The sequence below is a fragment of the Scyliorhinus torazame genome, chromosome 5 (assembly GCF_047496885.1).
Source record: "Scyliorhinus torazame isolate Kashiwa2021f chromosome 5, sScyTor2.1, whole genome shotgun sequence".
Lineage (NCBI taxonomy): Eukaryota > Metazoa > Chordata > Chondrichthyes > Carcharhiniformes > Scyliorhinidae > Scyliorhinus > Scyliorhinus torazame.
In genome coordinates this window covers 84,994,441-85,019,186 of record NC_092711.1, presented here as the reverse complement: position 1 = coordinate 85,019,186, position 24,746 = coordinate 84,994,441, and the positions used below count along the sequence as shown (strand labels likewise).

The window sequence follows — 24,746 nt, the reverse complement described above, 5'->3', positions numbered from 1 at the left end:
ACTTGGAGCAGGTGAATGGTCTCTGCCCAGTGTGACTGCGCCGATGAGTTTCCAGCTGGGATGGAGAAATGGCTGATGAAATTCAACGTGGGCAAGTGTGAGGTCTTGCACTTTGGAAAAAAGAATAGAGGCATGGACTATTTTCTAAACGGTGACAAAATTCATAATGCTGAAGTGCAAAGGGACTTGGGAGTCCTAGTCCAGGATTCTCTAAAGGTAAACTTGCAGGTTGAGTCCGTAATTAAGAAAGCAAATGCAATGTTGTCATTTATCTCAAGAGGCTTGGAATATAAAAGCAGGGATGTACTTCTGAAGCTTTATAAAGCATTAGTTAGGCCCCATTTAGAATACTGTGAGCAATTTTGGGCCCCTCACCTCAGAAGGACATACTGGCACTGGAGCGGGTACAGCAGAGATTCACACGGATGATCCCAGGAATGGTAGGCCTAACATACGATGAACGTCTGAGGATCCTGGGATTATATTCATTGGAGTTTAGGAGGTTGAGGGGAATCTAATAGAAACTTACAAGATAATGAATGGCTTAGATAGGGTGGACGGAGGGAAGTTGTTTCCATTAGCAGGGGAGACTAGGACCCGGGGGCACAGCCTTAGAATAAAAGGGAGTCACTTTAGAACAGAGATGAGGAGAAATTTCTTCAGCCAGAGAGTGGTGGGTCTGTGGAATTCATTGCCACAGAGGGCGGTGGAGGCCGGGACATTGAGTGTCTTTAAGACGGAAGTTGATAAATTCTTGATTTCTCAAGGAATTAAGGGCGATGGAGAGAGAGCGGGTAAATGGAGTTGAAATCAGCCATGATTGAATGGTGGAGTGGACTCGATGGGCCGAATGGCCTTACTTCCACTCCTATGTCTTATGGTCTTCAGTCAATTTATTTGACTTTATAAGCCAGAATATTAGCCCCTGTAAATGGGCTGGAGTTTGTTATCAGCAGAAAGAGACCCAAATGAACATGGTTCAGTCCTGAATGTGAGGAACAGCAAAATCCAATCACTGTGGTTACTTGTGGCCTCGTTTGTGTTTCAGCAGGTTGGGTGAAGTAGTGAATCCCTTCCCACACTCGGAGCAGGTGAATGGTCTCTCCCCTGTGTGAACTCGCTGGTGTGTGGACAGAGCGGATGACCGAATGAATCCCTTCCCACACTCGGAGCAGGTGAATGGTCTCTCCTCAGTGTGAATTCGCTGATGTACAGTTAGGTCACATGATCGTCTGAACCCAGTCCCGCAGTGAGAGCACCTGAACGGTCTCTCATCAGTGTGAACACGTTGATGGTACATCAGATCCCCTGAACTTTTACAGCGCTTCCCGCAGTCTGGACATTTAAACGGTCTCTCATCAGTGTGAACTCGCTGGTGTCTCAGCAAGTGGGCTGAAATAGCAAATCCCTTCCCACACTCTGAGCAGGTGAACGGCCTCTCTCCAGTGTGAACTCGCTGGTGATTCTGCAGGTTGGATGAATCACTGAATCCCTTCTCACACTCTGAGCAGGTGAATGGTCTCTCCCCAGTGTGAACTTGCTGGTGTGTGGACAGAGCGGATGACTGAGTGAATCTCTTCCCACATTTGGAGCAGGGGAATGGTCTCTCCCCAGTGTGACTGCGTCGATGAGTTTCCAGCTGGGATGGGGAAGTGAATCCTTTCCCACAGTCCGCACATTTCCACGGTTTCTCCTCAGTGTCACTGCATTTGTGGCTTGTGAGGCCTGATGATTGACTGAATCCTCGACAACACACACAACACGTGTACGGTTTCCCTGCAGTGTGAATGATGCTTTTTCCTTCCATGTTCAAAATCTGCTGATATTCAGGATATGATAAGTTGAGGACTCTGTCAGATCCTGATGTGATGCTTGGTTTGAGTTTCCGGACTTTGAAGCCTCCCCTTCGAACACCCTGTGAAACTGATTTAAAACAGAAAATAGGGAGTGAGAGAACCCACAAAAACACAAAGGCAGGTTGTGAAATTGAGCTGAATGAATCTGGTCATTTGTGGGGCCGGCACTGGGAAAAAGTGACCATGAAAACTGCTGGATTGTCATAAAAACCCAACTGGCCTCTTTGGGAGGAGAGAGAAAGAGGTGAAGAGGGATTTAGTATATCTACAAGTCATACTAAAGAGAATAGTTGGCAACGCAAATTCGACCTTAAGCTTCATAAACAGAACTATGCTTCTGGTGGCATGGTGATTAGCACTGCTGCCTCTCAGTGCCAGGGACCCGGGTTCAATTCCGGCCTTGGTGACTGTCTGTGTGGGGTCTGCACTTCCTCCCAGTGTCTGCGTGGGTTTCCACCTGGTGCTCAGGTTTCCTCTAACAGTCCAATGAAGGGAAAGTTAGGTGGATTGGCCTTGATAAATTGCCCCTTAGTGTCCAGGGATGTGCAGGTTAGGTGGGGCTATGGGGTTACAGGGACAGGGTAGGAGTGTGGGCCGAGGCAGGGTGCCCTTTCAGGGAATCAGTACAGACTCGATGGGCCTAGTGGCCTTCTGCACTGTAGGAATTCTATGATTCCAATTCTATTCGATGAATCTTTATAAAGCTCTGGTCACCACTTTTCAGGAAGGATCTGAAGGTTCTTGGAGAAGGTGCAGAGGAGATTTACCAGAATGGTTCCAGCAAAGGAGGTTGAGGGGAGATTTGATTCAGGAACTCAAGATTATGCCAGATTTTTATCAGGTGTACAAAGAAACTCTGTTTCCATTCACTGATCGTCCAAGAACTAGGGACAAAGATGTAAAGTTTTGGGTAAAACCTGGATTGATCTATATAAGATCCTGAGGGGTTTTGACAGGGTGGATGTGGAGAGGATGTTTCCTCTTGTGGGGGAATCGAGAACGAGGGCATCACTGTTGCAAAATAAGGGGTCACCCATTTCAGATGGAGATGAGGATTTTGTATTCTCGAGGGCTGTAAGAATTTGGAACTCGCATCCTTAAAAGGCAGCGGAAGCAGAGTCCTTGAATATTTATAAGGCAGAGCTGGATAGATTCTTGATGAGCAAGGAGGTGAAAGGTCATCAGGGGTAGACAGGAATGTGGAGTTAACGTTAGAATGAGATCAGCCGCAATCTTATTTAATACTGAGCAGGCTCGAGGGGCCGAGTGGCCTGTTCCGAGTTTGTATGTCAAAGGTACAGGAGATATGAGCTGATATGAGATTTATGTTTTTACACAGCGAGCGGCAATGACCTGAAACTTGCTGCCTATGAGGGAGTTTGAAAATAGAAACAATGAATGATTTGATTTCAAAAGGAAATTGGATAGACATCTGAGGGAAATAAAACTGCGAGGATACAGGGATAGAGCAGGAGAATGGCACTGACTGGATTGCCCCAGTGAGCTAGCATGGTCTCAATGGGCCGAATGCCCTTTGTGCCATCATGTCTCTGACTCCTTTGTGTAATCTAGTTTTGTAATTTAACCCCAGGGGGTTCAGATATCACTCAGGTAAATCTGTGCTACACTCCCTCCGAGGCCATTCTATCCTTCCTCAGGTTTGTTGCCCAGAACTGAACACAGTTCTCCAGGTTTGGTGTAACCAGGGTTTCTGAATCTCAGGGCTTTTCCAGTCACACTGAGACCTGAAATCTTCCCTCACAGACAAAACAGACAAACCTTTTACCTTCCACACCCAGATGCTGCTGAAATTCAGTTTCTAATGAATCAAGTGACTCTGTCAGATCGCGATGTGACGTTTGGTTTGCAGTTCCCGTCTGTTAAACCTCTACTTCCAGTATCCTGTAAATTTACAGAAACCTCACTGTCAGTTTAGGATAGAAATTCACAACATTCTCTCCTCGCCAACTTTGATTAAATGTATTCCTGGAGGTTTGATCACATGACCTGCCCCCATCCTCCAGCCATTAATCGGTCAACACATCCATCCTTGTGACACACTGCCTTCCTCGGCCAATTGGGAAGCAAAATGACTCATTACCTTACAGGACAGTTACTGTCCTAACGATTTTCCAGACACCCAGGTATGAATCTCACCAACGCAGGGAGTGGAGTTGGTGCGAACTCAGGCAGGTGCAGCTTCGGAACAGTAAATATAAATAACTTACCTCGACTTCCGGGTGCGGCTATGCAGAGCTAGGTCGCATATTCGGCAGCTCCTGCTTGGAACGGACTTTTGGGCTCTTTTACAGGGCCCCCACGGCATTTGTTTGACATTTCCCGGTGTGGGAAGAAGGCGGCAATATTCCCCCGACAGTGTCCCCCAGGAAGGGTATGTCTCTTGGTTGCCAGACACACGCAGAAACAGTGAAAGATTTGGCTGCAACTACAGGATAAACAGGGCCTCTTCCAGCATGCAGGCGGGGGAAGGGCAAGCTTAAAGCTGCAAGCTGACCTGAGGGCCTGTATCAAAGGTGAATTCTAGCAGCAGAGGGAACAACTGTGAAAAGACCTCATCAAGGCCACTGAAGGGACTTCCGGTTGCGGTGATGCCTAGCTAGCCGCACGCTTCGGCGGCTCCAGCTCCGACGGACCTTCGGGCTCTTTTAAGAGCCTCAACGGGGAATTTTTCGACGACGCAACCCGGTGTGGGGCGTGTGAGAAGGGAGTCCCCCCCAAACGAAGGAGGAAAAAACCGGCGGCGGCGGCTGCAGCGCGAGGAATCGTCGACCAAAGGGTCAGAAAGAGAGAAGTACAAGATGGCGGCGGAGAAAGCGCAGGCGACATGGGGGCCTGAGCATGAAATTGTGAGACGGTGCGTGGAGCTGCTGAAGAGGGAGGTGCTGACCCCGTTGCTACAGGCAATTGAGGGGCTCAAGGAGACATTAAAGACCCAGGAGACAGAGCTCCGTGTGGTGGAGCAGAAGGTGACAGATATTGAGGACGAGATCCTGGGCCTGGCGGTTAAGACACAGACGCACGAGGCACTTCATAAAAAGTGTACTGAAAGGATCGAAGCCCTAGAAAATGGAGCGCGAAGGAAGAACCTTCGGATACTGGGTCTCCCTGAGGGTGTGGAAGGAGTGGACTGTGGAGCGTACGCAAGTACGATGCTGAGCTCACTGATGGGTGCTGAGGCCCCTACGGGCCCCTTGGAGGTGGAGTGGGCAAATCGGATTCCGGCGAGAAGACCAAAAGCGGGAGAACCACCCAGGGCGATAATCGTGCGATTTACCGCCTTAAGGATAGAGAAGAGGTCCTGAGATGGGCTAAAAAGGTGCGGAGTAGCAGATGGGAGAATGCAGTGGTACGGGTATACCAGGATTGGAGTGCGGAGGTGGCGAGAAGGAGGGCGAGCTTCAACCGAGCCAAAGAGGTGTTGCATAAAAGGAAGGTGAAGTTCGGGATGCTGCAGCCGGCAAGACTATGGGTCACGTATCAGGAGAGACACCATTATTTCGAGACGGCGGAGGAAGCATGGACCTTCATCAAAGAAGAGAAATTGGATCGGAACTGAGGGACTGATGCTGCAGGAAATGTTATTGATAATGTTACGGTGGAAGTTAATTGAGAAGTAAACAGGGAAGGGGGGAGACATTGGGGAAATGTGGGCGCCGGTGAGGGGGGAAAGACGGGACATAGTTGGAGAATGGGGAAGGGGAGGGGGAGGGGAAAGGGAGCTGCGCCATAAGAGGCGGGTCAGGTAAAGGGATGTTCCCGCACCAGAAAGAATAAGGCGGGAAGACAGGCGCAAGGCGGATGGGAGTTCCCCACATGGGGAGGTCGAGGAGTGAGCAGGAGTAGCCGGGGTCAGTTGAAGTCAGCTGACTTACGGAAGTAATATGGGGGGAGCAATCAAGCTAGAAAGAGATCTAGCGGGGAGGGGAGGAGGGAGGGAGAAGGGGGGGGGGGGACAACTGGGTTGCTGCTGCGGAAATCCAAAAGGAAATGGCTAAAGAGTGGGTGGGCGGGGATGGTGTGCGACGCTGGGGGAGCGAGCGGGAGCGCGGAGGCGGGATATGGGACTGGCCTAGAGAAGGTAATGGCTAGTCGACACGGGAGGGGGGCAGGTAGCCCCCTAGTGAGGCTGATCACGTGGAACGTGAGAGGCCTGAACGGACCGATAAAAAGGGCCCGAGTGCTCGCGCATTTGAAAGGACTAAGGGCAGACGTGGTTATGCTCCAAGAGACGCACCTAAAGGTGGCGGACCAAGTTAGGCTAAGGAAAGGATGGGTGGGACAGGTGTTCCACTCAGGACTGGACGCAAAGAATAGAGGGGTGGCCATTTTGGTGGGGAAACAGGTCGCATTTGAAGCAAAGAACATTGTAGCAGATAGCGGAGGTAGATATGTAATGGTGAGTGGCAGGCTGGAGGGAATGGAGGTCGTGTTGGTTAACGTGTATGCCCCAAACTGGGACGATGCGGGATTTATGAGACGGATGCTGGGGCGTATACCGGACCTGGAGGTAGGAAACTTGATTTTAGGAGGGGACTTTAATACGGTGCTGGACCCGGGGCTAGATAGATCCAGCTCAAGGACCGGAAGAAGGCCGGCAGCGGCCAAGGTACTTAAGGGGTTTATGGACCAAATGGGGGGAGTGGATCCATGGCGATTTCTTAGACCTAGGGCTAGGGAGTATTCCTTCTTCTCCCATGTCCATAAAGTGTACTCCCGGATAGATTTTTTTGTTTTGGGAAGGTCGTTGATCTCTAGGGTGGAAGAAGCTGAGTACTCAGCCATAGCGGTTTCGGATCATGCCCCACATTGGGTGGACCTGGAATTAGGAGAGGAAAGGGAGCAGAGAACACTCTGGCGATTAGATGTGGGACTGATGGCGGATGAGGGAGTGTGTGCAAGAGTGCGGGGGTGTATTGAGAGATACCTGGAGGTCAATGACGACGGCGAGGTCCCTGTGGGAGTGGTATGGGAAGCACTAAAAGCGGTGGTCAGAGGAGAGCTGATCTCCATTGGGGCCCACAAAAGGAAAACAGAGGCCAAGGAAAGGGAAAGATTACTGGGGGAGATTTTAAGGGTGGATAGGGAATTTGCAGAGACCCCGGAGGAGGAATTGTACAGGGAGAGGAGACGACTCCAGACGAAATTTGACCTTCTGACCACCAGAAAGGCGGAGGTACTGTGGAGGAAGGCACAGGGGAGGAGGTATGAATATGGGGAAAAGGCGAGTCGCCTGTTGGCTCATCAATTGCGAAAGAGGGCAGCAGCGAGGGAAATAGGAGGAATTAGAGACGAAAGGGGAGACACGGTGCGAAGGGCAGGAAAGATAAATGAGGTGTTCAAGACCTTCTATGAGGAACTGTATAGGTCTCAACCCCCAGAGGGAGAGGAGGGGATGCGGCAGTTCCTGGACCAATTGAGGTTCCCGAAAGTGGAGGAGCGGGGGGTGGTAGGCCTGGGGGCACCGATTGGGGTGGACGAGGTTATTAAGGGACTGGGAAGCATGCAAGCAGGGAAGGCCCCAGGACCAGACGGGTTCCCGGTGGAGTATTACAGAAAATATGTGGACTTGTTGGCCCCGTTGATGGTGAGGACGTTCAATGAGGCCAGGAAAGGGGGGACGCTACCCCCGACGATGTCGGTGGCGACGATATCGTTAATTTTGAAGAGGGATAAAGATCCGTTGCAGTGCGGGTCCTATAGACCCATTTCATTGTTGAATGTGGACGCCAAATTGTTGGCAAAGGTACTGGCATCGAGGATAGAGGACTGTGTCCCGGGGGTGGTGCACGAAGATCAGACAGGGTTCGTAAAAGGGAGACAACTGAATGTTAACGTGCGACGACTATTAGGGGTGATAATGATGCCCCCAGTGGAGGGGGAGGCAGAGATAGTGGCGGCAATGGACGCAGAGAAGGCATTTGATAGGGTGGAGTGGGAGTATTTATGGGAAGTGTTAAGGAGGTTTGGGTTTGGGAACGGGTTTATTAGCTGGGTTAGACTTCTTTATGGGGCTCCAACGGCAAGCGTAGTTACAGGTCGACATAGATCGGAGTATTTCCGACTATATAGGGGAACAAGACAGGGATGCCCGCTGTCTCCATTGTTGTTCGCGTTGGCAATTGAACCTCTGGCCATGGCGTTGAGAGACTCCAGGAAATGGAGAGGGGTGATTAGAGGGGGAGAAGAACACCGAGTCTCGTTATATGCGGATGACCTATTGTTATACGTGTCGGACCCAGCGGGGGGAATGATAGAGGTTATGCGAATTTTGAGGGGGTTCGGGGATTTCTCGGGGTATAGGCTAAACATGGGAAAGAGTGAATTATTTGTGATACATCCAGGGGACCAGAGTAGAGAGATAGAAGGCTTGCCTCTAAGGAAAGTGGAAAGAAACTTCCGATACATGGGGATTCAGATCGCTAGGAGCTGGGGAACCTTGCACAGACTTAATCTGACACGGTTGGTAGAACAAATGGAGGAGGACTTCAAGAGGTGGGACATGCAGCCTCTATCGCTGGCGGGCAGGGTGCAAGCAATTAAGATGATGGTCCTCCCGAGGTTCTTATTTGTATTTCAATGTCTCCCTATACTAATCACTAAGACCTTTTTTAATAAAATAGACAGGAGCATCACGAGCTTCGTGTGGGCAGGGAAAGTTCCGAGAGTAAGGAGGGGGTTCCTTCAGCGTAGTAGGGACAGAGGAGGATTGGCACTACCGAACTTGGGCGATTACTATTGGGCCGCCAATGTGGCAATGATACGTAAATGGATGATGGAGGGTGAGGGAGCGGCGTGGGAAAGACTGGAGAGAAAGTCCTGTAAAGGGACGAGTTTAGAGGCGCTGGTGACGGCGCCGCTACCGATCTCACCTAAAAAGTTTACCACGAACCCGGTGGTGGCGGCAACATTGAATATCTGGGGACAGTGGAGGCGACAGAGAGGGGTGCGGGGAGCCCTGGTGGGGTCCCCAATCAGGAACAACCATAGGTTCGCCCCAGGAAGAATGGATGGAGGATTTCAGAGCTGGTTCCAGTTGGGAATTAGGAGGGTGGGAGATTTATTTATAGATGGGACTTTTGCGAGCTTGGGAGCATTGGAGGAAAAGTATAAGTTGCCCCGGGGAAATTTCTTGAGATATATGCAGGTGAGGGCATTTACTAGACAACAGGTGAGGGAATTTCCATTGCTCCCGACACAGGGGATACAGGACAGGGTGCTTTCAGGGGTGTGGGTCGGAGAGGGCAAGGTGTCAGAGATTTACCGAGAGATGAGGGAAGAGGGGGAGGAGTCGGTGGGCGAACTAAAAGGAAAGTGGGAAGAAGAACTAGGGGAGGAGATAGAGGAGGGTATGTGGGCTGATGCCCTAAGCAGGGTAAATTCCTCTTCCTCATGCGCCAGGCTTAGCCTGATTCAATTTAAGGTGCTACATAGAGCACACATAACGGGAGCAAGATTGAGCAGGTTCTTTGGAGTGGAGGACAAATGTGGGAGGTGTGGCGGGAGCCCGGCAAACCACGCACATATGTTTTGGGCATGCCCGGCACTGGAAGGGTATTGGAAGGGAGTGACGGGAGTGATTTCGCGGGTGGTGAAGGCCCGGGTCAAACCAGGCTGGGGGTTAGCTCTATTTGGAGTTGCGGAAGAGCCGGGAGTGCAGGAGGCGAAAGAGGCCGACGTTGTGGCCTTTGCGTCCCTAGTAGCCCGGCGCAGGATCCTACTCATGTGGAAGGAGGCGAAACCCCCCGGACTGGAGGCCTGGGTAAATGATATGGCGGGGTTCATTAAACTGGAGCAGATAAAGTTTGCCCTGAGAGGATCGGCTCAAGGGTTCACCAGGCGGTGGCAGCCATTTCTCGACTACCTAGGGGAACGTTAGAGGGAAGACAGATGACCAGCAGCAGCAACCCAGGGGGAGGGGGGGGGGGGGGGGGGGGGAGAGGGGGGGTTTAGTTTAGGTCAAAGATAAAGGGGTTTTGTTACTTGTGTATTGTTTAAAATTTCTGTATTGTTATTGTTGCGTTTGCTTTGTAAGAGGGGAAAAATTGTTGTTTGGGAAAAAATTTTCAATAAAACATTTATAAAAAAATAAATAAATAACTTACCTCAGGGATTCACGGCCTATTCGGCAGGGAGCGGATTTGGCCCGAATCCGGGGAGGAGAAGCTTTGAACAGTAAATATAAATAACTTACCTCAGAGTAAAGCTGATTGGCTGATTGGGAATCTGTTCTAAATTTGACAAACTTGAGTAATTAACTAAATAGGGAGTAACTCGGAGATCAGTAACTAGGAGATTGCTGTTTATATCTATAATCAACGATTTGGATGAGAATGTACAAGACATGATCAGTAAGTTTGCAGATGACACTAAAATAGGTGGTCTTGGCGGCAGTGAGGAAGGTTATCAAAAATTGCAGCAGGCACTTGATCAGCTGGGGAAGTGGGCCGAGAAATGGCAAATGGAATTCAATACAGATCAGTGTGAGGAGTTGCATTTCAGAAATCAAGGTCGGACTTTCACAGTGAATGGTAAGGCCTGAGGGCGTATCATGGAACAGAAGGATCTTGGAGTTCAGTTGCACGGTTCTCTAAAGGTGGAGTCACAGGTAGATAGGGCAGCACGGTAGCACAGTGGTTAGCACAGTTGCTTCACAGCTCCAGGGACCCCCGTTCGATTCCCAGCTGGTTCACTGTCTGTGCGGAGTATGCACGTTCTCCCCGTGTCTGCGTGTGTTCCCTGGTTTCCTCCCACAGTCTAAAGATGTGCGGGTTCGGTGGACTGGCCTTGCTAAATTGCCCTTAGTGTCCAAAAAAAAAGGTTAAGTGGGAGTTACTGGGTTACGGGGATAGGGTAGATAAGTGGGTTTGAGTAGGGTGCTTTTTGTAAGGGCCGGTGCAGGCTCGATGGGCCGAATAGCCTCCTTCTGCACTATAAATTCTCTGAAGAAGGCTTTTGGCGTGCTGACCTTCATCAGTCAGGGCACTGAGTATAAAAGTTGGGAAGTTATGTTGCAGTTGTACAGGACGTTGGTGAGGTCGCACCTGGAGTATTGTGTTCAGTTTTGGCTGCTTTGCTATGGGAAAGATGTTATTAAACTGGAGAGAGTGAAGAAGAGATTTACAAGGATGTTGCCAGGACTCAAGGGACTGAGTTATAGGGAGAGATTGGACAGGCCAGGACCTTTATCTTTGGAGCGTAGGAGACTGAGGGGTGATCTTATCGAGATGTATAAGATCATGAGAGGCGTGGACAGGGTGAATACACTCAGTCTTTTTCTCAGGGTTGGGGAATCGAGAACTAGAGGGCTTTGGTTTAAGTTCAGAGGGGAAAGAATTAATGGGAACCTAAGGAGCAATGGTTTACACAGAGGATGGTACGGAATGAGCTGCCGGAGGAAGTAGTTGAGGCAGGGACATTGACAAGATTGTAAAGGCATTTGGACAGATACATGGTTCGGAAAGGTTCAGAGGGATATGGGCCAAATGCAGGCAAATGGGATTGACCTAGATGAGCTTTTTGGTTGGCATGGACCGGTTTGGGCTGAAGGGCCGGTCTCCGTGCCATAGATTCTATGAACCCCAAATCTCTTTGGACATCCACTATACTTAACATCTTTCCATTTAGAAAGTACTCAGTTCTATCCTTTTTTGGTTCCAAACAGATAACCTCACACATGTTTACATTACCACAATCTTGCCCATTGACCTTGTCTGTCAATATCTTCTTGCAATATAATGCAATCATCTATGCTGTCTGTGAGGCCACCGAACTTTGTATCATCAGCAACACAGAGGGGCTGGTTTAGCACACTGGGCAGGCCAGCAGCACGGTTCAATTTCCGTACCAGCCTCCCCGAACAAGCGCCAGAATGTGGCGACTAGGGGCTTTTCACAGTAACTTCATTTGAAGCCTACTTGTGACAATAAGCAATTTTCATTTCATTTATTTCACAGTGCAGGAGAGGCCCTTCGGTCCATCAAGTTTGCACTAACACATGATAAACTTGACCCACCTACCTAATCCCATTTGCCAGCACTTGGCTCATAGCCTTTAATGTTATGATGTGCCAGTCTTCATCCAGGTGCTTTTTTAGAGGATGTGAGACAACCGTCTCTACCACCCTCCGAGGCAGTGCATTACAGACCCTCACCACCCTCTGGGTAAAAACATTTTTCTTCAGTGCATGTGTCAATAAATCTAACCCCACTCTCTGTTGTCTGTTGGTTAGCCAATCCTCTATCCAAGCTAATATCTCTCAACCCCGTGGGATTTTACCTTTATTATTACCTTCTATGTGACACTTTATCAAATGTATTCTGGGAGTCAAAATACATCGACAGGACCCCATTATCCACTTGGCTTGTTACATCTTCCAAGAACTGCAAGAAATGAGTCAAACACGATATACCCTTCACAAAACCACGCTGACTCTGATGGATTGCAGTTTGACTCTCCAAATGTCCAGTTATTACTTCCTCAATAATGGATTCCAACAGTTTCCCAACAACAGGCTTTAAACTAACTAGTTTCCTACTTTCTGCCTTTTTGACCTAATCCAATGACATTGGAGATTTTCTCAGGGACCCTCAGTCACCATCACTGAGACTAACTTTAAATTCCAGATTTTATTAATGTAATGTCCCCAGAACATTTTCCTGTCTCTCTGGGTGACTAATGAAGTGACATGGTCACTGGGTCAGTATCTCCCCCCCCTGGTCTCTGTGAGGTTGTTTGTGGAGAAGCCGGAAGTGGCGGACAGTGAGAGTGGAGAATGTTCATTGTTCAGCTCTGGGGCCGCACTCGGGATTTGTAAACCCCGCCCCCAACACTGACCTCTCACCTGACCCCTCATAATGCCCGGACAATGGTTGACAGCATCGCGCGACCAATAGAAGAGTGGACGGGTCCTGGAGGGGGGGCGGAAGTGACTAGTCCTCCAGCCAATCGGAGTGAATTAGGGGCGGGACTGGGCCGAGTGAAGCATGCGCACTGTGATTAATGGCGACGCAGAAAAAGTTCTTTCTCGGATCCACAATCCGTGAAGGTGGGAATGGCGGGACGGAGGGAGAGCTGGATCATGCGGGTTGTTAGGCACGCTTCGTAAACATGTTATATAAACTGAACATCTGACAAAATAAACCACCGGTACCTGGGGATCTAAGCGGAGGCTGCAGCTTTGTTACAGACGAGCCTGTGCACCCGCCATCTTTATTTGGGACTGGCAGCGGTGCGCATGCGCCCTCGTTATTTGGCTCACTGGCAGTAGTGCGCACGCGCACCCACCATATTTATTGGGGCACGAGCAACAGAGCGCAGGCTCAGTCGTCATCATTGTTGGGGGCAACATTTTTGAAATGTGTCTTCATGACAGACTTTCCCTCTGAGTTACAAATTCTTATTTATGGGGCAGAATATATGCCGAGGGCAGTGACAATAATTCGAATTTATATTGTGACTTGAACAGAATATAACTTTTAAGACTTTCAGAGAAACGTTACAAAATAACAATTGACACTGAGCCGCATGAGGAGATATTAGATTTTAAGGAGAATCTTAATGGAGGAAATTGAGTCAGAGAGTCGGAGAGTTTTAAGGAGGAAATTCCTGAAATTGAGGCCTTGGCAACTCAGTAATGGTGGAGAGATTAAAATCAGGAATTCTCAAGTGGCTGGAATTAAATGAGTGCAGAGATCTCAAAGGGGTGTGTGTGGAGGAGATTACAGTGATCAGGATGATCATTACCATGGAAGAAAAGAATGAGAAATTTAAACTTCTTTGTGCCTTTTAAAAGGAAGCATTTGCAGATCAGTGGGCACAGGGGCTGGTGTGAGCAAGCACATGGGTAGCAGAGTTTGGGATGGGATGGAGGGGTTTGTTTAATGTTGCAGTCCGGTTGCGAGTGCGTTGGAATAATTTGGTTAAGTGGTAACAGAAGAATGGATGATGGTTTCTGCAGCAGATGAACAGAGACAAAGGTGGAGTCGAGCTGTGTTCCTGAGGTGGAAATTGGCAATCTTGGTGACAGTGTGGATATGTGGTCAAGAGCTCATCGAGGGGTGAAATATTTCACCAGGGTTGTGAACAGTCTGCTTCAGCCTCAGACATTGGACAGGGATGGAATTGGTGGCAAGGGACTGGAGTTTGTAGCGGGGATGAAAGGGAATGGGTTCAGTCTTGTCAATATTTAAATATAGGAAAGTTCTGCTCATCCAGCCCTGGATGTCAGGCAAGTTCAACAGTGTGTGTCTTGGAAAGGAACTTGCAGGTGGTGATGTTCACATACATCTGCTGTCCTGCTCCATCCAGGTGGTGGAGGTTAAGGGTTCTGTCAAATTGTGATTCAGTTGTTGGTCCATTGCTTGCTGTTACCCTCACTCCTTTCTCACTCTCTCCCTTTCCATCAATCTTTTTGATTTTCTCTCTCCCCCACTACTCACTCTCTTTCTCTCTCACTCTGTTTCTCATATTAAATTCTCTAGCCCAGCGGGCTGTGGATGTTAATAATCATTATTGTCACAAGTAGGCTTACATTAACACTGCAATGAAGTTACTGTGACCATCAGTGAATATATATAAGGCTGAGATGGTGAGACTTTTGGTCTCTCAGGAAGTCAAAGGACATAGAGAGCTAACGGGAAAGTGGAATTGAAGACTGAGATCAGCCACAAATGTGTTCAATGGCAGAGCAGGTTCGAAGGGCCGAATGGTCTACTTCTGCTCCTATTTCGTGTGTTCTTGCAAAGGCCCGAGTCTTGTGTGGGCTCAGACCGGGTGGTAGGTTCCCTTCCCTGAAGGACATTAACAAACTAGTTCACTTTTCACAAAAGGTTCAACAGTTTTCGTGGTCACTTTTTCCCAGTGCCGGCCCCACAAGTTACCAGATTCATTCAGCTCCATTTCACAACCTGCCTTTGTGTTTTTGTGGGATCTCTCTCACTCCCTTTTTTCTGTTTTAACTCAATTTCACAGGGTATCAGCAGGGAAGGATGTGCAATTGGGAAACTCCAACCAAGCACCACATCAAAATCTGACAGTCATGTAACTGATCGTAACCTAAATACCATCAGATTTTGAACATGGAAGGAAAAAGCACAGTTCACAGTCAGGAGAAACCATGGAAATGTGGGACTGTGGCAAAGCGTTCAATTACCCATCTGACCTGGCAACCCATCGACACATTCACAGTGGGGAGAAGCCTGTCACCTGCCCCGAGTGTGGGAAGGGATTCACTCATTCATCCCAACTGCTGACACACCAGCAGATTCACAATGATGAGAGACCTTTAAAATGCAGGAAGTGCTTTAAATGTTCTCGGGATTAGGTGTCCCATCAAAGAGTTCACATTGACGCGAGACCGTTTAAATGCTGCCACGAGGTGACATCATCCAAAAGCACCATGTTAGTTTTCACATGTACACTGACAACACTCAGCTCTACCTCACCCCTCTCCATTCCTCCACTGTTACTGAATGATCAAACTGCTTATTCCACATCCGGTACTGGATGAGCAGAAATTTCCTCCAATTAAAAATTGGGAAGACCAAAGCCATTGCCTTCAGTCACCATTAGAAATTCCGTTCCCGAACTCCCGAGTCCATCCCTCTCCCTGGGAACTGTCTGAGGCTGAACCACACTCTGCACAATCTCCGTGTCAGATTTGACCCCAAGATGAGTTTCTGACCCCATCTCCACACCATCACTAATACCAGATATTTCAGTCTCCATAATGTCACCTGTCCGCTCCCACACCAGCTGCTGCTGAAACCTCATCCATGCCCCTGTTACCTTTAGACTTGATTCCAATACATTCCTGTCCAGCCTCTCACGTTCACCCCACATGGAAATGGGAGATCATCCAAAACTCTGCTGACTGTGTGTTTTCTCACACCAAGTCCTGTTCACCATCACCCCTGTGCTCACTGACCTACACTGGCTCTGACTGAGCAATGCCTCCATTATAAAATTTGCATTCATGTTGTCAAATCCCTCCATGGCCATGAACATCATCAGCCTTTAACCATGGAAGCAAAGAGCCCTGTTCAATGTGTGGAGAAACAGTTCACGTGGTCTGAATGTAGATGATGTTTTAGCCGATTATCTGACCTTTCGAACGATATGTAGTCACACTGGGGAGAAATCTTGGAAATCTGGGGATTGTGGAATGGATTTAATCAGACCTGGAGATTCATCAACCTGTTCACACTGAGGAGTGACCGTTAATGTTCTCCGTGTGTGGGAAGGGAGTCACTCAGTTCACCAGCCTCACTTCATCATGGTCAATCTGTACTGGACTGTTACCAAGTGCAATGTATCTTCCTGAGGTTTGGGGCCAGTACGGAACACAGTTGATGCAGCAAGTGAGGAAAAGACAGCAGGAATTTCTCTAATCTGTGATTTACAAGGACACATTCTCTGGTTCCCAGCAGTTACGTTTCTTCAGTAATTTCCTCATTCTCCCTAAACTACCCTGCCTGTTAATTCTATTATTTCTGATAATTCCATTACTGTAGCTATAAACATCACACATTAGAATTTAATCTGTTCCATTATTCACTCTGGTTTAGGTTTATGGTGAATATCTGTTAATAACAGACAACTCTGTCCTCGCCCCCCCCCCCCCCCCCCCCCACCCCCCCCCGCCCCACCCGATCCGATTCGAGTTTCCAATGAGTCGATTCTGTGGAATGGAATGTCTGATCAGCATTTCCACGGTGACCTGTCTGCAGTGAAGAGCCTGCTTGAGTTTCTAATTCAGATTAAACTTCTCTGTCCCATAACACACATTATATCAGACATTGGATGTCAATGTATTTCAGCCATGTTATGTTAATGTCTCCAAAACCCTAAAAGGAGTTTCAGATACACAAACTTTCAAGTGTGGGAGGACAAGTTGATAAAGTGTTTAAAATTCACAATGGATCCAAAGTTTTATAATTCTGGGTGTGGAGTACAAAAAGGACAGAGGTCATGTAAATCTGTACAAATCATTGGTGAGGCTGCAGTTGGAATATTAGGTCAGGTTTTGGGGATCTTACACCAGGAAGAATGTCAAGGCCATGGAGAGGTGTAGAAGAGATTCACTGAGATGATCCCAGGGAAGAGAGGCTTTAGTTACCAGGAGAGATTAGAGAAACTGGGGCTCTTTTCATTCGAAGAGAGGCTGACTGGAGATCTAAGGGAGGGGGTTCGATTCCGGCCTTGGGTGACTGTGTGGAGTTTGCACTTCCTCCGCGTGTCTAAGTGGGTTCCTTCCGGGTTCCGGGTGTTCCAGTTTTCTCCCATAGTCCAAAGACGTCCAGGTTAGGTGGATTGGCCATTCTAAAAGATTTCCCCTGAGTGTCCAAACGTTAGATCGGGTTACGGGGATAGGGTGGAGGAGTGGTCCTGAGTGGGGTGCCGTTTTGGAGGGTCTGTGCAGACTCGATGGGCCGAATGGCCTCTTTCTGCACTGTAGGAATTCTATGGTTCTAATTCTATTCTACGAATCTTTATAAAGCTCTGGTCACCACTCTTCAGGAAGCAAAGGAGGTTGAGGGGAGATTTGATTCAGGGACACAGGATTATGCCAGGTTTCGATCAGGTGGACAAGGAAACTCTGTTTCCATTCACTGATCGTACAAGCAGTCGAGACACAGATTTAAAGTTTTGGGTAAAACCTGGATTGGACGATATAAGATCCTGAGGGGTTTTGACAGGGTGGATGTGGAGAGGATGTTTCCTCTTGTGGGAGAATCTGGAACAAGGGGGTCACTGTTGCAAAATAAGGGGTCACCCATTTCAGATGGGTGACAGTGCGGAGACTGCACGTTCTCCCCGTGTCTGTTTGGGTTTCCTCCGGGTGCTCCGGTTTCCTCACACAGTTCAAAGACGTGCAGGTTAGGTGGATCGGCCATGCTAAATTGCCCCTTCATCTCCAAGGATGTGCACGTTGGGTGGGGTGGACCTGAGTGGGGTGTTCTTTCACAGGGTTGAGTCCGCTCCAGTCACAGCCGGACTCTGCGCATGTGCGAAGTTGTGTAATGTGGATCGCGCACATTCTCAGCTGCAGTGCATGTTGGGTGATTAACCCGTCATTGAAATCTATATTGGGATATAAATCATGCTTTGCGAACCGATTGTGACTGGTAATATTGGGCCAACGTAACAAATATATGAAGTCAATTGATACAGCACCTACATAGTACGGGCCCTCCACCACAGTTCTGTCCTGGGTGTGATTGACAACAGTGACGACAGTGAGATGTGAACTCATTGGGGTCTCAACAGGTTAGGGTGAACAAGTGATTTTTGTCCCCATAGACCAAACTGTTCAAACCTGTTGGACTTTAACCTGGTGTCGTAAGATTTCTTACTGTGCTCACCCCAGTCCAACGCCGGCATCGCCACATCATTACTGCTTAACAGTTGACTTTTTCCACTCTTAACCTGTCCGTGATGACATTAAGAATAATGTGTCAGAGAAAGACTGGATTTCAGTTCGGTGACACGAGACTAGACTAAAGTCTACTTCATAGGATTGTTGAGCTAATGTCTCCATATTATAAGATGGATCGAGAAGGCCCGGAGAAGAAGCAGGAGAGTATGCCAGAATGATGTCTGAAAGGGCAGGTTGCACCCAGCAAGAAATGCTGAGGCCTGATGAGCCAATCTAATCGGGATTTGATGAGAAACCTCTTCAGCCAGTGAGTGGTGAGAAGGTGGAACTCTGAGCCTGGCCAAATTGGCCATTAACAGGTTTAGGCTGGGGGGTGGTGTCGCCCCTCTTCCACGGCTATGTTCACAGCCGGGTGTCCCTGGAGAGAGAGCACGTGGTGTCTGCCGGCACAACTGAGAATTTCCATGATCGGTGGGCACCGCGGGGGTTGCAGCTCTTCATTTCCCCCAGAACCACAGCATGATTTGAAGTTTGTAACTATCCTTCGGGGGGTTTAGATTTTTGTTGTCTCTTTAAAGGGCTTCTCCAACTCACTTAATTCAATTGTTTGATTTGTTACTTTGACCCATAGTCTGTTGCTCAAAAGAGTAAAAAGGGGAAATGTATTATGTATTGTTGACATTGTGTTGCATAAATACTGATACAGACCAATTGCTCTGACCAGCCTGGCCCTGTGCTGTAGACTCAATGGAACAGAGACAAATGTATTTATTTGAGATCTGCCTGTAATGGTAGAAACAGAGTCTACCAAATAAATTCAGGCCAGAACTAAGGGCCATGGTGTTATGATCTCATATAAAGAGTGTGGAGCAGTCGCAGCATCTGGGTTACAATGAACATTCATCTTCTGAAAGCCCTTGTGTGGCCTGTGACAATGTGCGGCTGTGAAAGCTTGAGTATAAGAATCGGCAAGTCATGTTGCAGCTTTACAGAACCTTAGTTAGGCCACACTTGGAGTATCGTGTTCAATTCTGGTCGCCACACTACCAGAAGGATGTGGAGGCTTTAGAGAGGGTGCAGAAGAGATTTACCAGAATGTTGCCTGGTATGGAGGGCATTAGCTATGAGGAGAGGTTGAATAAACTCAGTTTGTTTTCACTGGAACGACAGAGGTTGAGGGGTGACCTGATAGAAGTATACAAAATTATGAGGGGTATAGACAGAGTGGATAGTCAGAGGCTTTTTCCCAGGGTAGAGGGGTCAATTACTAGGGGGCATAGGTTTAAAGTGCGAGGGGCAAGGTTTAGAGGAGATGTACGAGGCAAGTTTTTTTTACGCAGAGGGTAGTGGGTGCCTGAAACTTGATGCCGGAGGAGGTGGTGGAAACAGGGACGATAGTGACATTTAAGGGGCATCTTGACAAATACATGAATAGGATGGGAATAGAGGGATACGGACCCAGGAAGTGTAGAAGATTGTAGTTTAGTCGGGCAGCATGGTTGGCACGGGCTTGGAGGGCCGACGGGCCTGTTCCTGTGCTGTACATTTCTTTGTTCATTGAAATCTGCATCATCAAGAAGAGCGACGAGGCTCCAATAAAAGTGTTTGAAATGTAAGGACTCAAACGGATATTCCGTGTGTCACGGACGGCAAAGTGGGCGAATGAGTGGGTGCTGGAGAAAGCTGGTGTTCAGAGGAACCTGTTTGAGGCAATGATATCGAGGAAGCTCACGGATTTTGGACATGTGTTGTCAATAGGAAGGGAGTGTTTGGAAAAAGAGGTAATGCCAGGCACCTGGAAACTGTGTACAAGCAAGGCCCAAGATGGCCTGGGTGGATAATAGCAGAATGTGGACTGGCACCGAGGTCCCAGGTTCAATCCCGGCTCTGCGTCACTGTCCGTGTGGATGTTGCACATTCTCCCTGTGTCTGCGTGGGTTTCACCCCACAAGCCGAAGATGTGCAGGGTAGATGGATTGGCCACGCTAAATTGCCCCTTAATTGGAAAAAATGAATCGGGTACTCTAAATTTATTTTAAAAATTAAAAAAAAAAAAGAATGTAGACTGGCCTCTCAATGGGACAGGGAAGTGAGAGCAGCGGAGAAATCAGTGGAGAAAGATTGTTCAGTGTGTGACCAACACTCGGAATGAGGATGGATGAAAAACAAGACAAGGCACCTGTCGTGGTAGGAAAAAGACTATTTACTAAACAGGATAAAATTAATGTACCATATCTGCCTTTGCAGACCATTGCAGTGGAAATGTGCCTTCGCTCGAAGAGAATCAGTCCACTGGAATGGTAATTGGAAGACCGGCCAGTCCAGAGGGAAACCCTCCGACCTCCCACTTCACCCACTGTCAGACTGAACATGGTTCAGTAAAAACGGCAGAATCCAACCCCAACTTGTGAACTCGCTGGGGTCTCAGCAGGTGGGATGACTGAGTGAATCCCTTCCCACAGTTAGAACAGGTAAATGATCTCTCCCCATTGTGAACTCACCGGTGTGTGAGCAGGCTGGATGAATCTCTGAATCCTTTCCCACACACAGAGCACAGTAAATGGTCTCTCCCACGAGTGAACTCCCCTGTGAGTCAGCTGGTTGGATGAAGCTCTGATTCCTTTCCCAGACATGGAGCAGGTGAATGAAATTTCCCCAGTGTGAAATCACTGGTAAGAGAGCAGGTGGGATGAATCTCAGAATCCTTTCCCAGACATGGAGCAGTAAATGGCTTCTCCCCGATGTGAACTTGCTGGTGTGTTCGCAGGTCGGATGCATCTCCGAATCCTTTCCTACACACTGAACAGGTAAACGGCTTGTCCCCGGTGTGAACGCGCTGGTGAGTCAGCAGGCTGTATGAATCTCTGAATCCTTTCCCACACATGGAGCAGGTGAATGGCTTCTCTCCAGTGTGAACTCGCTGGTGTCTCAACAAGTCAGATGAAGTAGTGAATCCCTCCCCACACACACAGCAGGTAAACGGCTTCTCCCCGGTGTGAACTCGCTGGTGCCTCAGCAGGCAGAATGAATCTCTGAATCCTTTCCCACACTTGGAGCAGGTGAATGGTCTCTCCCCAGAGTGAACTCGCTGGTGTCTCAACAAGTCAGATGAATTAGTAAATCTCTTCCCACACACTGAGCAGGTAAATGGCTTCTCTCCGGTGTGAACGCGCTGGTGTGCCAGCAGGCAGGATGAATCTCTGAATCCTTTCTCACACTTGGAGCAGGTGAATGGTCTCTCCCCAGTGTGAACTTGCTGGTGTGTCTGCAGGTTGGATGAAGATCTAAATCTCTTCCCACACACTGAGCAGGTGAACGGTCTCTCCCCGGTGTGAGTGCGTCGATGAGTTTCCAGCGCAGATGGAAAAGTGAATTCCTTTCCACAATCCCCACATTTCCACGGTTTCCCCATGGTGCTGGTGTCCGTGACTCGGTGCTTTTCCCGTCACACTGATGGTAAAATAGCCAATGGTTTTCCCCGTCCTAACGAATCGAGTGACTGTCAGATCTCGATGTGAAATTTGGTTTGAGATTTCTTGCTGCAAGTCCTCCCCTTTGAATACCCTGTTAAAGGAGTTTACAAATCTCATCACTGTCAGTACAGCTCAGAAATTCAGAACTAACAATTCTAGTTGCTGTGGAACATGCTTTCCTCTCTCGTTCCCCCAAAACTATACATTTCCTTTTTAAAACAAATATCTTCATTGGAATTTTGCATTTAATATCAAAACATTGCAGAACAACATAAAAACAATAATACTAACCAAACCGATAACAATGTCAATACAGGTATCACATGCTGCCACCGTGTCTGTGACAGTCGTCCCAGTGCTATCATTCCCTACCTTTGTTACATTAGTGTGTTTTAACCAGTTTTTTTTAAAGGTGTTCTTATTCGGACTTTGTGTTTAATAATAAGAATTATACACAACTTTACATCAGTATTTAAAGTTACTGCCAGGATTGTTTGCGTTATTTCCGATTACTTTCATTTTGCTGGGGGTGGAGGGACACGGGTGGAGGGAGTGGGGGGGGGGGGGGTCCTATTTCTCCCCTTGAGTTTTGGACGGTCCACCTATCCGGTTTGACTTGTGTGAGAGGGATGTGTGACCCCTCCTGTGAGTGGCCTTCCTCCCCGTTTCTTACCTGCCCCACGCTTCCTGCCACCCCTTCCTATCCCCCCCCCCCCCCAAGTTAGTTGCTGGTTGTGAACAGGTCTGCGAAGAGGTTTGTGAACTTCTTCCACTTGTCGTGGAATCTCTCCTTGGACCCCCTTATCGAGAATATTTTTGTTCCAGTTTCAGGAACTCGATCAGGTCTGAGAGCCACTCGGAGGCCCTGGGCAGCATTGCCAACTTTCAGCCTCGCAGAAGTCTCCACCTGGCAGTCAGTGAGGCGTAGGCCAGTGTGTCCGACCACTTTCCTGTCCAAAGCTGTTCATTTCCACACATGCACACACTCACTCTACCTCCCTCCGTTCTCACTCTGCTCTATCTAATATACACACTCCCTATCCTTCTGAAGGTGCTAATTCATGCTGGTCGACAGATTAATACTCACTGTTTCCTGTTCTCAACCAAGAGATCATAACATCCGAAGAAATAGGAGAAGTAGGCCATTTGTCCCATCAATCCTGCTCTTCTATTTAATAAGATCATGGCTGATCGGATTGTGACCTTAACTTCATTTTCTTCCTGTCACCCACAACTCTCGACTCCCTTTTCGACCAAAAATCTAACTGGACCTTGTATATATTTAATGATGCAGCCTCCACTGCTCTCTTGGGAAGAGAATTGCAAAGACCAACAACCCTCTGAGGGAAGACATTTCTCATCATCTCCACCAGAAATGGGGACCCTTTATTTTGACAATCTGCCCACTCGCTCCTGAATCCCCCATCAGGGGAAACATCCTCTCTTCATCTCCCCAATCATGTTACCTCAGAATCTTATATGTTTCAATATGATCACCTCTAAACTCCAATGAGTCCAGACCCTTTCCTCACAGCACAACACCTTCATCCCAGCAATCAACCTGTGATCCTTCTCTGAACTGCTCCCAATGCAAGAATCACCCTCCTTAGTTAAGGAGACTAAAAGTGTGCACCGTACTCCAGGTACTGTGATGATAGCCATTACAGAGACACGGCTGCAAGATGACAAAGGCTGGGACCTGAAGATTTAAGATTCCATCACTTTTGAGAAGGACAGGAAGCTGGAAATATGCAGAGGGGCAGTTCTGTTAATTAAGGATGACATTAGTACAATAGAGGCAGATGACAGTTATGGAGATCAAGATGTACAATCACATTGGGTAACGATAAGAAATGATAAAGATAGGAAGTCACTTGTGGGCGTAGATTCTAGGCCCCCCCTACCAGTAACTACTGTCATGGGAATGTCCCTTTAAGAACTGTTTGTCTTCTCAAATGACTGCAGTGAAGTCATTGCGTGGGTGGAGCTGGGCTGTGGCTCTAGTTTTTACTTTTGTTTTGAGCTGGAAGCTGTTTGTGGCTCTGAGTTTTACTTTCTTAGACAGTTGGAAGCTGCATTCAGACAAAAGAAGGCGTCTCTGGTCTCTCCATGTTAAAAATGAGTCTCCAGATCACTTGATAACTTCAAAGTAATAACTGTTCTGGAAGGAATTCAAACCTACTATTTTGTGGTGAAAGGGATTGTCTGATTTATGGAGGTTGTTACTTGAGTGAAACAGTAAAGGGAAATTATTAAGGTTAAATATAGAGTACTGTAGCTGTGTGGAGTATTTAGGTTTGATAAAAATGCTGACTATGTGTGTTTATAGAAATGTTAACTGATTTGCAGAATAAACTTTGTTTTTGATTTAAAGTGCTTAAGGCTGTTGCATAACACCTGAAATGTAGGCCCTTGTGCTCCTCATAACCAAAATCTATAAACAGTTGTAGGTCAGGTGAACTCCATGATATATTTTAGTGTTCTCTAGACTCTGCCCATAACACTACACTGTAGGATGGAGAGTACAGAGAGGAATAATGGCTCTGAAAAAATGTACGACAATAATCATGGGTGATTTTAATCTACATGTAGATTGGGCAAATCAGATTGGCAAAGGTAGCCAGACAGATGAGCTCGCAGAGTCTTTTTGGGACAGTTTTTAACAGCAGCACATGCTAGAGCTGACCAGAGAGCTGACTATTCTAGATCACCCCAATCACTGAATTGTTAGGGTACAGAAGGCCCATCGTGTCTGCACCGACTCTCCAAACGAGGATGATGACTTAGTGCCATTCCCCGTACCTCCCTTGATAACTTCACATCTGAAATTATTGCTCAATACTGGGTTACAAAGTCCTCGGGGTTAAACCCAGCAGCTTCTCCTGCAATTCCACTCCAGTCAAACTGATACAACAAACCAAAGGGAATTGGACAAGACCTTGGAAAGAAAAATCGCTGGAAGGAAGTGAAGAAAGATCAGGGGAGTGGGATGAGCCAGTATGATGGGCTGAATGGCCTCCA

At 48.0% G+C, this 24,746-nt stretch overlaps 2 protein-coding genes across 2 annotated transcripts in view; both read right to left on the bottom strand.

Moving 5' to 3' along the window:
* Window positions 1-24,746, bottom strand: part of LOC140418749 (uncharacterized) — a 346,993-nt gene that overhangs the window by 295,237 nt on the left and 27,010 nt on the right. The gene's annotated exons all lie outside the window — the stretch shown is intronic.
* LOC140418750 (uncharacterized) overlaps window positions 20,438-24,746 on the bottom strand; it is a 58,910-nt gene continuing 54,601 nt past the window's right edge. Inside the window, exon 3 of the mRNA XM_072502356.1 lies at window positions 20,438-21,618. Within this exon, the coding sequence (XP_072358457.1) occupies window positions 20,846-21,618 (773 nt within the window). The 3' untranslated portion in view covers window positions 20,438-20,845. The remainder of the gene's footprint in view (window positions 21,619-24,746) is intronic.